Source organism: Blastomyces gilchristii (genome assembly GCF_000003855.2).
Source record: "Blastomyces gilchristii SLH14081 genomic scaffold supercont1.31, whole genome shotgun sequence".
NCBI classification, from domain to species: Eukaryota; Fungi; Ascomycota; class Eurotiomycetes; order Onygenales; family Ajellomycetaceae; genus Blastomyces; species Blastomyces gilchristii.
This window is the reverse complement of record NW_003101652.1, coordinates 296,650-311,279: the sequence shown is the minus strand read 5'-3', so window position 1 is coordinate 311,279 and position 14,630 is coordinate 296,650. Positions and strand designations below refer to the sequence as shown.

Sequence of the window (14,630 nt, the reverse complement as noted above, 5' to 3'; positions counted from 1 at the left end):
AAATGTCACCATACCTAGTGATGTGCTAGAAGATAACTAAAACTAGATAATAGAGCAAAAATGAAGCGTACTCTAGTGGTTGCTTTACAAAAACTCACACTGGTAAAAATAACTGCGATCATGGAAAATCTATTTAACCATTGTTTCAACCGCATTGATACTCTGGTGTCTGAGGCCGGGCCGGTGGCTACTTAGATATCCCCGACTCCAGCCGATACAACCCTCAACCCGTTGCTCTGTAAAAAGCTTCGTTATCCCCAAATCTGGTAGGTTTGCCGTAGAGCACACGGCCAGACATTTTTCTTGACACCTTTGTCAAATGCGAATGCATCGTGCGGGTCAAGTAAGTTGTAATATTGATCAGTTTGCACTTGCGTCAGCCAATGGTCCGGTTGGAGGCCAGCGGCCTGTCTCTTCAAAGACAATTGCTGAGGCGCTTCATGCAGCTCTAGTGCCTTTGAGCTGGCGGGTGCAAATCAACTGTGGATATTCACTAGAACCAGCATCGTTGATAACCTGTACATGTAGATACCCATCGTACCCTTGATAAGCCTCCGGTATGGTGAGACTGCGGAGCTTGTATCTACTGCGTAAAGCCAGTCCGAAAAGATATTGCAACCTGCGTGCTGCTTGTTATTATTATTATATGCAAGGTCGTAGTTGTTGGAACGAGCGCCAAGACGACTCCAGCAAACAAAAATTCATCAGATTGATGAGATTGGAGAGAGGAATCCTGAGGAGGTTCAGCCTGGACCACATTAAAGACAACGATTGTTTACATGTACCAATTATGCTAAAGACTACTCCGTACTCCGTAGTAAACTGCGTGTTTTGGACTTGGCGCCAGTAGCCCATTCGTATCCTGTACGAATGGGTTTCTGCATAAGGCTGCTGTGTCTGAGACTCTGAGACATGGTCCAGCAGCTGACGAGTTACGCATGCAGAGGGAATGCCATCCAGAGCACACGGTGAAACAAGGGAGTTGGACGAACTGCTCTGGAAATACCATAAAGATACAGAGTACAGAGTACATCAGGGGCAATAGTTGTATCTCGGGTAGGTAACTCACCGGCCGTGGCAAATCCCTGCATTGCACGGATTATCTACAGAATATGTTCAGCAAAGGTGGATTTTTGTTTGGATCCGAGAAGCGGAACTATTTAAGGAGGCGGAATAAAAGTGTTTAACCCGCAATGCCGATTGAGAAGCATTCCAAGGTTCTATGAATGATTTTGCGGCCGGTTTGTGGAGGCAAAAGTAAGATGTAATAAAAAATAAAACACTCTGTACCGTACCAGCCACGAAATTAAATTACAGGCTTATGACTCTCGCCGCTGCCACCGGCTGGTCGTAGGCCTGTTATCAATTTGTTCAACCTCCAGAACTCCCAGCAACAACAAAACACAAGACCAAGAACCTCCCAGCTGTAGAACGATCTTTGACGTTCTTGACATCTCTATCTCCTCCACGAACTCCCCAGCGAGCCAACAAACTGTTCACTAGATTCTCTACCAAAGGCCCCCAAACGCCTCCCGTCGTCCCTGACCGGTTCAGCCAGATGTGATGCGCTTCCAGGATTCTGTCCTCTTCTATCCCTGACCACCAAAATCCACCCTCGTTTTGCTTCATGACTTTCTGCTTTGATCCTTTACGCAAAGGAAATTATCTATAACTGCTAGAATTCAACGTGAAGTGGATGGACCTTTTGACTTAACCTAGCCTGTTGCCAACGCCCCAGTGTTTCAGGTCTCCCTAAACCATTTAATTTGAACCCAGTTTATTATCCTTTCCTGTTTGCCATCTAAAAGAAAAAATCCTCGGAAACAAACCCTCGTTGTGTGTGAACTAGAACGTGGTTATTAGACCTGCATAGTGATGAATTGGGTTTCGGGGAAGTACCTACGGTACATTCTATTTGCAGTGTTGGTGAGTTTCTCTCTGCTGTCCATTTGAATCCTGTCCCAGCCATTCCGGGAAACTGACACTGACATTGTTTTTTTATCTTCGGTTCGAAAGGGTCTTGTGCTTCTACATTTCATATCTTACTCCTCATTACCTATCCCGAGCACCAGCGATGTCGTAAAAAACCTCAAGTCTGGATCAGGACAACCCAACCCTAACCCCTCACCTCAATCGCCAGGTCCTGGAAAAAAGCCAAACCAAGCTGGGACCCCAGCCCTAAAAACCCCTTCGCTGGCTCCCGCGCCTGCCTATGAACGGGTAAATGCAACATTCGTGACATTGGCCAGAAATGGGGATGTTTGGGATATCGCCAAGTCGATCCGCCAAGTGGAAGACCGATTCAACCGAAATTATCACTATGACTGGGTCTTTCTTAACGACGTCCCGTTCAATGACGAATTCAAGAAGGTAACATCTGCTCTTGTATCCGGGAAAACACATTATGGACTCATTCCGACGGAGCACTGGTCGTTCCCTGACTTTATCGACCAGCAAAAAGCTGCCAAAGTTCGGGAGGAAATGAAGGAGAAACAAGTCATCTATGGAGATTCAATCAGCTACAGACATATGTGTCGTTATGAATCTGGATTCTTCTTCCGCCACGAACTGCTCAATCAGTTCGACTACTATTGGCGCGTGGAGCCCAGTGTCGAATATTTCTGCGACATCAGCTACGACCCGTTCAAGTTCATGAAAGACAATAAGAAGAAATATAGCTTCGTTATCAGTCTGTACGAATACAAAGAAACTGTCCTCACGCTCTGGGATAGCGTTAAGAAGTTCATGAAGAAGTACCCTCAACACATTGCGGAGAACAACAACCTGGAATTCGTTAGCCAGGATGGAGGGGAAACATACAACCTTTGCCATTTCGTACGTAATTTTTCACCCTAAATCACTGAACACTTGATGGATTTTTAACTCGATACTGATGAATTTGACATTTGTCACTGCAGTGGTCGAATTTCGAAATTGGAGATCTAAACTGGCTGCGATCCCAAGCATACCTCGATTATTTCGACATTCTGGACAAGGATGGCGGGTTCTTCTACGAAAGATGGGGTGATGCGCCTGTACATTCCATCGCCGCTGCTCTTATGCTCAAAAAGGAGGAAGTCCACTTTTTCAATGAGATCGCTTACTACCATGTCCCATTCTACCACTGCCCGACTGGCGAACAGACGAGATTAGATCTGAAGTGCCACTGCAACCCCAAGAACAACTTTGACTGGAAGGGATATTCTTGTAAGTGCAAAAATCCCAAGGCAAGGCCACATGCGATCGCCATAATTCACATGGCCAATTCGTTGCGATTGTTATCTTCATTTTCAATTACACATCCTTGAAAATTTTGTGATATATATTTATTGCCATCTGGCTAACCATCTGACCGCAACCTTTCTCTCAGGCACTTCCCGCTACTTCGATGTTAACAAAAAGCCGAAACCTGAAGGTTATGAAAAGGAGCAAGATTGACTAACCGTGCTTATCACAATCCTTTGCAGTATTCTCGTTGTTACCGTTGTATCAATAGTAGCATTCAAAACTCGCCGATCACGACGCAGTCTCAGCATATCGAGCACCGACAGTGAACCGTATACCAGCATGCCGAAAAAGTGGTAAAAATGAAGGAAGGGAGTGGAGGGGGCGAAGAACGAGAAAAGGACAACACAGGAAATCTACTCGATGGCATCTACTAGAGCTTTCTTGTTCACATCTTTTGCCCTCGGTTTGGGAAAAGAAATGACTCCTCAGGGCCATACCTTTTCCTTTACCCGAAGCTCCATATACTACCTCCATCCTACTCTTCCATTTCCAATTTTTCCCATACCTTATATTTGGATTTTTAACTCTGACTATTTCTTTCACATATTTAATATCTTGTCTGCCTTTATATTTTCACCATATGTTCACGTACATCGATTATACTGTACAGGGTTGTATGGTATTATGGGCATGGGACTTGTCGTTTTCCGCCTTTTCTATTATGCTTTTTCTATTTCCTATTCCATTTCCTCTTTATCTTTTTCAAATTTTTTTTCTTTTTTCCTTGCCAAAAATTTTACGGAGTTTATGGGGAAATGTGCCGCATCTTATTATATGATTTTCATCGTCTGGACTTTTTTTTCACTGCTTCTTCTTCCCTAACTTGTGGCCTGCGAGCGCCATAAGAAGCACTGCATTATTAGCACAATATATGTCCATATTTCTACTTCACGGTACTTTCAGTCAGTCCCATATTTGCGTGGATTTGGCCAGAGACAGGAAGAGGAATAGAGAAGAAGGCCATGACAAGTGATGATATTTTGTATTTATTAGTGGGACGGCTGCTTTGCTTTTTGCCATGACGATTTGTGTCTTTTCATATCTTGGGGGGGTAGGTGTCCGGTGCGATTAGGAATAGCAAATTAAGGAAAGGGGGGATCGTTATTTGAAACCATTTTATAATGCAATTTTTCTGCTTTCCCTTTCGCGTATTACCCGAATTTCAGGGATGGGTAACTAGCAACTAGAGTAAATGGCGAAAGGCCAAAAATTGTAACCGAAACAACTATACATGCACTTTTCATCGATCTTAGAAGTGGTGCAAAGAAAATAAAATAGAATAATGTACAGTGTATCGAGTTTAGGTTAACGAATCCAAATTTATGGCAGAATACATGATGAGATGATCGCACATGACAAAGAATAGCAACGAAATCCAGCCGGAATAAGATCAAAACAAAAGTTTCCGCTCCTCCCTTCCTCCCTTCCAACTTCCAGTGTCACGTCCTCTCACCTATCTACCCTAGCAGCATTACGCACTCTTCGGCTTCTTCGTCCCGTACTTCGAGCGGCTGGTGATTCGGTTACCAACGCCAGTCTATTTAGTTAAAAAGGAGATTTGTCAGTCGTCTACTTCCAAGAAGACAGGAATCAAAGCACATATATTTATATGTATATCGAGACAAAATAATGGGTTGAATGATAAAAAGATGAACGTACCAAATCGAACGCTCCACGGACAAGATGGTATCGCACGCCAGGACAATCCTGTGCCCGGCCGCCTCTAATCAACACAACGCTGTGCTGTTGGATATTGTGCCCTGTATCAAAAAAGAGAAATAATTAGTATTCCCATGCCGCCACAAATTTGAAAAGGAAGTTGTATAGCAAAATTAGGGTCCCTTTCATCGCTCCGAAGAGTAATAAGTCAATAAAATAAAATATCACTGACCTTCACCGGGAATATACCCCGTAACAACCGCGCCATTCGTCAACCGGATTCTCGCCGTCTTGCGCTCTCCGGAATTGGGTTTCTTCGGCTTCGTGATTCCTGTCTTCAGACACACGCCTTTCATCTGTGGCCGGCCCACCAGTGCGGGAGAGGTGGTCTTCCGCACGCGCTTGCCCTTCCGACAACCCCTGCGAACCTGGTTCAATGTGGCATTGTGGCGGGGCGTGCTAGAGAATTTGCGCGCTTGTGATGAGAGGGTGGATGGGCCGCTTATGTTTTGGTGGGAGATAGGTTTGCGGAGGGTGACTGCGGCCAGGGTAGGTGTGGTTTGCGGTGTTCGGCAGAGCAATGAAAAGGTGCGCTTGGCGGAGGTGGATAGTGGCGAGGAAAAGTGGGATGGGAGGGTTACGAAGTGCCGTAAGAGACGGATTGCCCCTACGGAGGGTGTTGATGGCGGCATGATAAGCCGGTGTGGTGGTGAATTGGCGGTACAGAGCGGTTTTTTGAATGCCCCGGGATGAAGCGTTTTGAGAAGTTGTCCGAAAGGGGAAATTTTGTGGTTGAGATTGAGTTACGCTCACGTGATGTAGAACTGCGCACCTGGTCTATGCAGGCGGCAGGACGAGCTTGACGCGGTTGCTTTTGCCTGGACTGTTCATCCGTCTATATCTAATACCTCTGCTCAACTTCATCCAATTCCAACCTTACTAACTTCCTCCCTCTTTAACTTCACACACGTAGTCCCACTTATTTGTATCCCACCTCTATTCCAAGATCGAAGTCCTCTGTTCCACTCTCCCCATCATGGTATTACCTTCCCTCCCCAACATTTCTCCTCCTACTCCCATATGCTAATCTCCAAACAGGCTCTCCGCATTGCACCCCCGGCCTCCAACGCAACAGAAACCTCCAATACCGCCACAGTCCCACATTTAAGCAAAGGCGCCCCCTCCGCCCCAGGCGTCCACGACACTCTCCGCGCCTCTCTCTCCGCAGCACCAACGACAGCGCAACAACAAACTGCTACATCCACACACCCGCTAGAAGCTCGTCTACTACAGTGGCGCCAAACACATAATGCGATGAAAATGAAATCGTTAAGGAGAGTGTACGGCATGGCGGAGCCGATCAGGAGGGGGATGGAATTGAAGATCGTGCAGGAGGGACAGTGGAAGCCAGCTGCCCTGGGTGGGCGTAACGAGAGTAGCGTTCATGCGGACATTTTGGCGCTGGGGGGTAGGGAGACGGAGGTTACGTGGGAGGATGTGTTTGATGGTATGTTTCTTCTTTGCTTTTTGGTTTTGGGTGTTGTGCCATCGTAGGGTCAAAATAATGGGCCTAGGAGGTACATTTCATCGCCGGTCATGGATTCTTCGCCTCCTCTGCGGCTGTGAATGTTGTGCTATATTTCTTCTTTCCATCCTATCAAAGAGAGGGTATCTAACCGCTCTCCTTCTTTACTAGGTGATGATCTGCGAGAACCTGCCTCCTTCCATGACGAAATGGAGTACCGACTGAAGATGAACTGGTAAAAATCCCTGGTTCAATCAGTGAACGCTATCCGGTCCAGCTCTGCTTTCTATTGTTTTCCTATTTTTCTTGCCGCCCAACAGGCATTTATGTTACGTTATATTCGCAGCTTTTTTAAAAACATTTAACCACCTCCAATAGAGAGTTGCTCTCCGACTTCCCCTTTTCTCTTTCTCTTTTTTCCCCTTCTTTTGATGTAACGCCCTGTCTCGATCTAGAATAGCGAAATGGTTTTCGACTTTCGTGCCGTCTTCCACGAATAAAATCCGAATTAATAACTTATTTTGGGTGCTCGGGTAAATCAATAGATACCTCGCGGAGCTAGGCACTCCTCTCCTGATACATCCCATCTGTGTTCTTAATAGCCAACTCTGCTCCAATATTGGTGCTTTCCAGCCCATGGTATTGATTGGTCTCATCGACCATTAGAGCAAAACTATACGACACCGTGATATCTTCTTCCCACGGGCCATACCTATTACTCAAAAACTCCATCCTTTTACGCCCTCCCCCATAAACTTAGTGGCAGCATCCGAGGGTAACATCAGAGTAGACTTTCTGTGGGTTCCAAGGATGGGACAGTATAGACAATCTATTTTTATTTTTAATTTTAATTTTAATTTAATTTTTTGACATTTCTGATAAAGCTCGATATTGCTTCATATCTGTATCTATATCTAAAATATCTAAAACATGCGGAGGCGTGAGATCGATAACTTCTGTACTCAGTATTCCGTACATAGGATCTATGAGAAGGCTCGTGCGGCCAGTTTTTGCATCTTGTTCCCGTCTGATTCTCTATAGTCCGAGTATCATATGGAGGAGACCTACCTGGTGATTTCTCCTATCCTTGCAACTCTTTGTGTTTTTCATACATAATAGGGTTTGAATTTCACTTCACCACCAACCACATCACCACGACGGCAAACCTGTCGATCACATCATGGGATTGGCAACGGGTTTTCATTTCTGTCTGTATATTTTGTACCCAATACCCCATGGAATGGTGGAAGCTAACTCTACTTACTTCATTGACCGTCTGCACGGAAGGAAGGGGGAGGGCGGCGAGCTTGCTTGTTGCAAGGTTTGCCGTTCGATCCGTTACTAGTATGATAAATAACAAAAGCCCAACAACCCCCAGCCTCAGCTCAGCTCAGCCCCAACCCTCCCCATCCCGCGGGTTCTCCCCTCTGTCCCTTTCGAACGGCCTTGGATAAGTATACAAGTGACCGGCCACGAGGCCATCACGGCGACGTATACGTATAAAAGTTATGCAGAAGACCTACACGCAACGTATATGTATACCCACAACTTGAATAGCGAAAAGTATCCATTTATATACCTGGGGGGTGGGGATTCATACGCGCGCTATGTACATGTATAGATAATTGGAACAATGCCACATCCTAATCTCATGCGCCATGCGTGTAAGAGCAGTTGCGAAAAAGAGACTAGTTTCCCTTTTAGAGGGTAAAGAAGCAGAAAGCGGCGGAAGGGCACAAGAGAATTCCCCAAGGATGGAAAAGAAAGAAAACTTAGCCAACCCTCTCAAAATATATATATATACATATATATATCACTAGGCCGCAGTCGTAGTATTAATAATGAGAGTAATAGTAATCGCGAGGCTAATGACAATGACAATGATGACGGCAAAGCGCAAGCAAAACAAAAAATACTACTACAAAGACGTGTATAAAAGGAGACACTGCAAAAAGGAGAAATAAAAAGTGGGAAAAATACAAAATGGTACACAAAATAAATCGTGAAGGGAATGGGAAACAAAATGCTCCGTTTACTCAAACTCTTACCGTAACGATCTTTATAAAAGTCGGTAGCAAACGAGGAAGACAAATGGGGGGAACAAAATGGAGCTAAAGGAAAGGAAAAACAAGATAAAAACCAACCCCTACACCTGCCGTGCATGCTTTGGAGAAAAAAGAAAAAGAAAAAGAAAACGACAAAGAAAGGAAGCGGAAAGGAAGCAGTGTATTCATAACCAAGAAGTAAGCAAAAAGGGCTGTTGACAAAGTGGGTAATTTCTATTAAAGAAAAGAAAAGAAAAGAGAAAAAGAAAAAGAAAAAAGAAAAAAGAAAAAGAAAAAAGAAAAAAGAAAAAGAAAAAAGAAAAAAGAAAAAGAAAAAAGAAAAAAGAAAAAGAAAAAGAAATATGGGAATTAGAATGAGAAAAAGAGACATGTCAAATGTCGAAGGAAAATAATCGAGAAAGAAAGCGCTTAGGTGCAACTCATGAGGAGAGAGGATGGGGGGTGGATTTGGAGCAGAAATCCAACTGCAAGATGGCTTTAAGGTGTGTTGAATGAAATTGCAGTTGAGGTATATTTACTGCAATGGAGAACACCCTTACCAACAATAATCAAGCGGGGGGGATACTGTCGAGTGACAGGATAAAGGAAGAAGCCTAGTCGACCATATGAACTGGATGAGGGCATGCAGCACAGTGATAACGAGAAATAGGCGGATAGGCTCCCTCCCAGACAGGTGGTTTAGTGCATGGGTGCACTAAATATCGGAAAGATAGGTGGGTGGAATGCAATATGAATACTGCAGAGAAGAGGAGGCAAGGCCTATTCAAGCGGTGTCGGGTTTTCATTTTTTGCTTCCGTCTCTGAAGCATTAAAACACCCCCCCTTGCCGCGCGAGGCAGAAGAGCACAGCCACGCACAGCCTACAAGATTACACATCGGCATCGGGGGCTACGGTCACCGCCATCCCGTTCCCGTGCGGACGTAGACCGGGCAGCCTTGGTATCTTCGTCGTCGACAACTTCTTGCGGTTTTATGGTCATGTGGATGACGTTGGGAGCGTTTTGGTTTAATCTCAAATCTGTGGCATAATGAGCGAAAATGGAACGCTTTTGCTTTAGGGGGGTGAATTTTTGTGTGGGGCGGTAGCATCCAATAGAACGCAAGTCAAGGCTGGGGCTTTGTATGAAATATGAGGAAGTAGTAACATACCGGACAGCTGAGCGTTGTCCGCTAATAGTTTTCCAAATGAGATTAGACGTATAGAACTTGGGGAAGAAGGTCGAGGCTCCCACTCTACAATTAACAAATATCGTTTGTTAGTTCTTATTCCCAGAACAAATGTGATACGCACAAAAAAAAAAAAAAAAAAAAAAAGGTTGGGTAGAATAGAAGGCTGTCGCGTGCTCCTATTGGACAAGGCCTGATATAAAAAGAAAAAGAGATGAAAGAGCGAGGCATACCTGATCTCCACTCCCTCCATATCAGCTCCTTCAGAGTATATACGCTCATCGCATATGGGTTGAAATCCGGCACATCTACCTGTCGTTTTCGCAAGTACTTCCCGTCAATCCTGAATGGATGTCTCGCTCCAGTTATCAGAAGAAGGTCGATGTTCAACACCATCCCGGAATCCTCCATTTCTTTACTCGTTGGGCTTGGGAGTTCTGACGACGGGCCAATGGCAGGGTCACATTGTTTGGTTTCCTCAGTTTCGCTGGTAGAGTGAGCGGCGGACTGTGTTTGTTGTTGCGGAGGTTCTATGTTGGAGGCAGCGGTCGGAGCGGGTTCAGGTGCAGCGGCATCCTGGGGCTGAGATGCCAATGAAGGGGGTGTATTTTCTCCTATCGTCGTGTTCGTGTCTGGGGGATCTGAAGGCTCTGCAGGCTCTGCAAGCTCTGTTGACTCTGTTGGCTCTATCGTGGCAGCGGAAGGAGGCGTTGAATCTGCTACTGTAGTTATGGTGATGGGGTCTGGTGAAGTCACCACTGTCGAGTCAGGGGGATCCTGTCGTGTGGATGGTGCGTCTGATTCCGGCAGAACAAGCGGCGTCTCTGTTTTCTCCGCAAGTTCTGGCTGGGATTGATAATTCAGATCGGGGACGGGAGTGACGGTACTTGACGCCATGATCGAGGGAGGGCACTAGACTCCGCAAGATTGGTTGAACGACCAATGGAATCACGCTTGATGTAATGCGTGGATTCCAGATGGAAATGTATACGATCCAGAGAAGGGAATTTGAAGGCTGATGTAACGATTGACAGGGCCGGGAAACGACGGCGAAAGAGAGAAGTTGGACAGATATATTATTCCCTCAGAGCAAGCAGCCGGCGAATGGAGGAGAGAACATGACAGACGAGCGATGGAGTAAGTAGTTGGACGGCGAGATGTGAAGGACAAGGTGGAAAATAAGAGTAGGGAGAGCAGAGGAGAGTACAAGGATGCGGAGCTGGTTCTGGCTCAAGACAGTCAACTCGGTTGGCTCAGTCGACTGGGCTGGGGGGTTGGAGGTTGCGGGTTTGCTGGATGTTGGTTGGCGGTGGAAGAGGTGGAAGAGGTGGCAGCGGGCGAAACAGAAGATGGGATGGGATGGGAATGGGATGGGATGGGGGGAAGGAGGAGACGTCGTCGCACATGTGCAGTGGCTGGGCAGAGACGGGTATTAGTTAGTTCACCTTAAGTTTAACCTAGTGGGCAATAATAGTTGGTTGGCACCACTTGGCAGTGGCAGCGAGTGGGCCCAGGTGGGCGGGCACCCAAACTCTCGGCGCTGGGCAGGGGCAAAGTCGAGGCAGAGGCGACTTAGGCGAGGGGGCAGACGGTCTAGAAGGAACCCTATTTGTTTGGCAATAATAGGCATGCCCTAACCTAACCCCTCCCCTCCCCAGTGGCCCCCCCCCACAAGCTACCCTCCCCCCCGATATCTGCTATTCTCTAGTTAAACCCCTCGTTTAAACTAGGGCCCATGAACTCGTGCTACTATTTTAGTTTAATCCTTTTACCTAAACCCGGGCAGCGACAGGATAGCCATCCGTCCGACCTCGAACATGCAAATAATAATTATGATCCTCCGCCTCATCTCTTTTACGTTTTCACAAAAAGGCAAAAAATTAAAATTAAAATTAAGATAAAATAAAAATAAAAATAAAAATAAAAATAAAATAAAAATAAAAATAGAAAAAAAGGAAAAAGAAAAGAAAACTCCCGTCGATCCCCCCATCGATCCCTGGGCCGTTAACTTTTAAGGGGACCATCTCAAGTCAGATGATCTTGCCCCCTCATAGCCGCATGCCAAGCCAGTTCAATTAGACAAACAACGCAACGCATTCCTTGGTAGATTCTGTTACACCCGACTTACATTATTATAGGAATTTGGTTTTAAGGTTGTCTCCTCCGTCCTCGATTGTTTCGTGCTCCCTAGCCAAAAGAAAGAAAGAAAGAAAACAAAACAAAAAGTGATCTCATAGCTTCGTAAGAAGAGGAGCGACTCCAATCGGGAATGAGGGGTCTGGAAAAACCCAGATGCCGGACTTATCAGATCATCGTCGGCGTTGGTGTCGGCGCCATTAGAGTGATCAACTTGACTGACGACCCACTAGTTATAGCTGCCGAAGATTACGCGCAATAAGTCTGATGGTGATTATTATTAGTGAAGGAACCGGAATTTATTGGAAAAAAAAAAAAAAAAAAAAAAAAAAAAAAAGACGATGAGAAATTAGAGAAACTAACAAAATTGTTAAACAGGATCTTCATGCAGTGCCATGCTGGATATATTTGGAAAGCAAACGAACAACATATGATCGTTATGGCAAACGGGAGAGAGGACATCCAAACCAGAACCCCAGGCTTGCAAAAGTCAGAGTGAATAAAACCTTGCGGCAGTGGGCAAAAAACCAATATCGAAATTCGCATGGAAGGGGATTAGATAATTTGAATAGAAACCGAACCAACCAGAATATATCACTAAACTAATTCCGAAGGAAAAGAAGATAGCAACACACTCAGATATCAAAGCGAGCAATGCGGAAGATTGTAAAGTAGAAAAAACTACTTTAATCATGACATCCACCCAGAATACTGCGCCGGTATCTCATTCCTCAGCCCTTCAGACCCATGCGCCACACCTAACAACCTCACCCTCTCAATCTTGCCCCCAAAATCATCCTCAACAGAACTCTTCCACGTCCGCAGGAACCCGCGCAGCCTGTCCACAACCGCCGCATCGTCCCGTACCAGTAATGCTATGGCATCATACCCGCCAGCGCCGGGCACCACGCCGCCAATCACCCCCTCCACCTCCGCTGATAACCTATCCAGCAGCTCCGTCTGCACCCTGGGTTCGATGGGGACGGCGCTTTTCTGCGTCATGGTGCGCAGCAGCGCGCGAGAGCGCGAGATGAGCCTGCTGACGGCGTCGAAGTTGTTGCCGTCGTTGTCGTCGTCGTCGTCGTCGTCGTCATCGTTAATGCTACTGATATTGGTACTATTTCCTGCGGATGCTGATGATGGTGATGAGGAGACAGCGGTCGTGGTACGGCTGGTACTGTTAGTGTGGTAGAGTAGGTCTTTCAACAACAAACGCAGTTTCTCATTGTTTTGCTGCAACTCCGCCCAGAGCGCGTTTGCCTCTTCCCTGTTCTCCTCGCGCCATTGAAGCACCTTCTTCACCATCCCTGGAGTTTGCGATCCGCAGTCCACATCGCATAGCACCATCTGCATGCCCCGCGGTAGCTTGGTGCCAAAATCAACACACTCTGTGTCCCATGGGTGCTCTGTGTTGAGATCCTCGACAACAGCGAACAGCCGCTCTTCAAACTGCGGGGACCCGACGTCTCCTAAACTTCCAAGTACGGCAGGGGAGAAGCGCCGATAGAGACAAGAGCCGTACACTGCGGCGCCAACGTCGAAGCCCGAACCGACTTTCCCTTGTGCCGCGCAGTGGGCGGCCTGGGCGAGGTTATGTAGCTTATCTCGCACTGTAGGTAGTTCCTCTGGTTGGACAGTGCGGTGGATGACCATTGCGGAGACAAGGGCTGTGACGAGGGCCGCGGATGATCCCAGACCGGTCTTGTGTGCCTCGTGCAACTTTACGCCAAAGTTCACGAAGCGCGTTCCCCTGTTCGCGCCTGCTGCCTGTGATATTGAGGTTTGGGAGTAGTAGTCATTATCTGCGAGGATGGTGATGGAGAGGGAGCCGAAGAGTTTGGAGGCGGCGACATAGCTTATGTATGTTAAGGCGTAGTTTAGAGATGTTTCGACGAATGGATTCCGCGGGCTACAGAGTATTTAGTTAGTGTCTTATGCTGTTTATGGCCGCTGATTATAAAGTTGGGTAGTCATGGTGGGGGGGTCTCGGACTGCTTCAAAAAACGGTCCCAGACATCCTTTCCCCCGTATACCCCTATCAAGCAGATAAAATGCATTTAATCAACCGAAAATAGTAAACAAGGAAATCCCAACAAACGTCAAAACCCCAATTGAAAGAAAGAAAGTGGAAGAGAAGAGAAAGAAAGTGGAAGAGAAGAAAAAGGACACAACTCACCAGTCCCCCTTTTGCACAACCCTCACCCCACCCCCATCAGGCTCCCTCCTAACCCCATACTCCCACACCGCATCCACAAACTGCGGCGACTTAACCACAATAACCTCCTCCTCCTCCCCCCTACCTCCATCCGCATCCCCATCTCCCTCCCCAGGCCCCTTCCCTACCCCGCCGTCCTCCACCTTGTCTTCGCCCTTACCATCCCCACCTCTCCCCTCCTCCCCAGCACCATCTTCCACCCTCCCTCCTCCTCCTCCCCCTCTTCCTTCTTCTTCCTCATCACCCCGCCTCGCCGCCCTCGTTACCCTCTTCTTCTCTCCTCCTCTTCTCCCTCCGCAGCTGCCGCACAACAACATGAATGCGCGCATTAAGCGCAAACACAGTCCCCGTATACGCCCTATCGAGCACGAGATAGCCACCCGTCAACAGGACCTTTCTCGGCGCGGAGACTGCCGTTTCAGAGACGGGGTGATGGGGCATGGACTTTCTTTTTTATGAATCGATTTACATAACGTAGTATAGGTGAGGATGAGGCGCGGGCATTGGATACTGCTGGGAAGGTGTTCATCGGCCGATGGGTGGGCCGACGTTCGGCAGCCAGAGTGGCATTGAA

General features: G+C 46.9%; 6 protein-coding genes across 7 annotated transcripts; 2 read left to right on the top strand and 4 right to left on the bottom strand.

The window, feature by feature from the left end:
* Nucleotides 1–205: 205 nt before the first annotated feature.
* BDBG_08905 (uncharacterized protein) lies at nt 206–884 on the bottom strand (the record flags this gene model as incomplete). Its single annotated transcript, XM_031723779.1, has 3 exons — nt 206–462; nt 542–626; nt 812–884. 3 exons carry the CDS (start codon nt 882–884, stop codon nt 252–254), a joined length of 369 nt encoding a protein of 122 aa, XP_031581101.1. The 3' UTR covers nt 206–251.
* A 291-nt stretch (nt 885–1,175) lies between these two features.
* BDBG_08904 (alpha 1,2-mannosyltransferase) lies at nt 1,176–4,867 on the top strand. The gene is made up of 4 exons (XM_002620689.2): nt 1,176–1,926; nt 2,017–2,835; nt 2,919–3,207; nt 3,371–4,867. The coding sequence occupies exons 1-4, from the start codon at nt 1,876–1,878 to the stop codon at nt 3,436–3,438; spliced, it is 1,227 nt and encodes a 408-aa protein (XP_002620735.1). The 5' UTR covers nt 1,176–1,875; the 3' UTR covers nt 3,439–4,867.
* Nucleotides 4,244–5,702, bottom strand: BDBG_08903 (putative mitochondrial 37S ribosomal protein MRPS12). Its single transcript, XM_002620688.2, has 3 exons — nt 5,180–5,702; nt 4,948–5,048; nt 4,244–4,825 (listed from the first exon to the last, which is right to left on the bottom strand). The coding sequence occupies exons 1-3, from the start codon at nt 5,637–5,639 to the stop codon at nt 4,760–4,762; spliced, it is 627 nt and encodes a 208-aa protein (XP_002620734.1). The 5' UTR covers nt 5,640–5,702; the 3' UTR covers nt 4,244–4,759.
* Nucleotide 5,703: 1 nt separating this feature from the next.
* Nucleotides 5,704–7,355, top strand: BDBG_08902 (20S proteasome maturation protein Ump1). Its single transcript, XM_002620687.2, has 3 exons — nt 5,704–5,986; nt 6,046–6,454; nt 6,644–7,355. The coding sequence occupies exons 1-3, from the start codon at nt 5,984–5,986 to the stop codon at nt 6,709–6,711; spliced, it is 480 nt and encodes a 159-aa protein (XP_002620733.1). The 5' UTR covers nt 5,704–5,983; the 3' UTR covers nt 6,712–7,355.
* A 2,043-nt stretch (nt 7,356–9,398) lies between these two features.
* On the bottom strand, nt 9,399–10,602 carry BDBG_08901 (uncharacterized protein; the record flags this gene model as incomplete). The annotated part of the gene is made up of 3 exons (XM_002620686.1): nt 9,399–9,556; nt 9,688–9,771; nt 9,939–10,602. 3 exons carry the CDS (start codon nt 10,600–10,602, stop codon nt 9,399–9,401), a joined length of 906 nt encoding a protein of 301 aa, XP_002620732.1.
* Nucleotides 10,603–11,652: 1,050 nt separating this feature from the next.
* BDBG_08899 lies at nt 11,653–14,513 on the bottom strand. 2 transcript variants are annotated; one of them, XM_031723777.1, is made up of 3 exons: nt 14,018–14,513; nt 12,427–13,750; nt 11,653–12,105 (listed from the first exon to the last, which is right to left on the bottom strand). In XM_031723777.1, exons 1-2 carry the CDS (start codon nt 14,383–14,385, stop codon nt 12,532–12,534), a joined length of 1,587 nt encoding a protein of 528 aa, XP_031581099.1. In that variant the 5' UTR covers nt 14,386–14,513; the 3' UTR covers nt 11,653–12,105; nt 12,427–12,531. The 2 variants fall into 2 exon arrangements, with proteins under 2 accessions (XP_031581099.1, XP_031581100.1); XM_031723778.1 differs by lacking the exon at nt 11,653–12,105 and having other exon boundaries at nt 12,148–13,750.
* Between the last annotated feature and the right edge of the window lie 117 nt (nt 14,514–14,630).

Excerpts from the sequence above, each read along its gene's own strand:
- BDBG_08904 (XM_002620689.2), top strand. The coding sequence starts at position 1,876 with ATGAATTGGGTTTCGGGGAAGTACCTACGGTACATTCTATTTGCAGTG. Across the intron at positions 1,927-2,016 it reads ACATTCTATTTGCAGTGTTG|GGTCTTGTGCTTCTACATTT; the intron begins GTGAGTTTCTCT and ends TCGGTTCGAAAG. Across the intron at positions 2,836-2,918 it reads CATACAACCTTTGCCATTTC|TGGTCGAATTTCGAAATTGG; the intron begins GTACGTAATTTT and ends TTGTCACTGCAG.
- BDBG_08903 (XM_002620688.2), bottom strand. The coding sequence starts at position 5,639 with ATGCCGCCATCAACACCCTCCGTAGGGGCAATCCGTCTCTTACGGCAC. Across the intron at positions 5,049-5,179 it reads GGGGTATATTCCCGGTGAAG|GGCACAATATCCAACAGCAC; the intron begins GTCAGTGATATT and ends TTTTTGATACAG. Across the intron at positions 4,826-4,947 it reads TCCGTGGAGCGTTCGATTTG|ACTGGCGTTGGTAACCGAAT; the intron begins GTACGTTCATCT and ends TTAACTAAATAG.
- BDBG_08902 (XM_002620687.2), top strand. Across the intron at positions 6,455-6,643 it reads GTGGGAGGATGTGTTTGATG|GTGATGATCTGCGAGAACCT; the intron begins GTATGTTTCTTC and ends CTTCTTTACTAG.
- BDBG_08899 (XM_031723777.1), bottom strand. The coding sequence starts at position 14,385 with ATGCGCGCATTCATGTTGTTGTGCGGCAGCTGCGGAGGGAGAAGAGGA. Across the intron at positions 13,751-14,017 it reads GTTGTGCAAAAGGGGGACTG|CCCGCGGAATCCATTCGTCG; the intron begins GTGAGTTGTGTC and ends AATACTCTGTAG.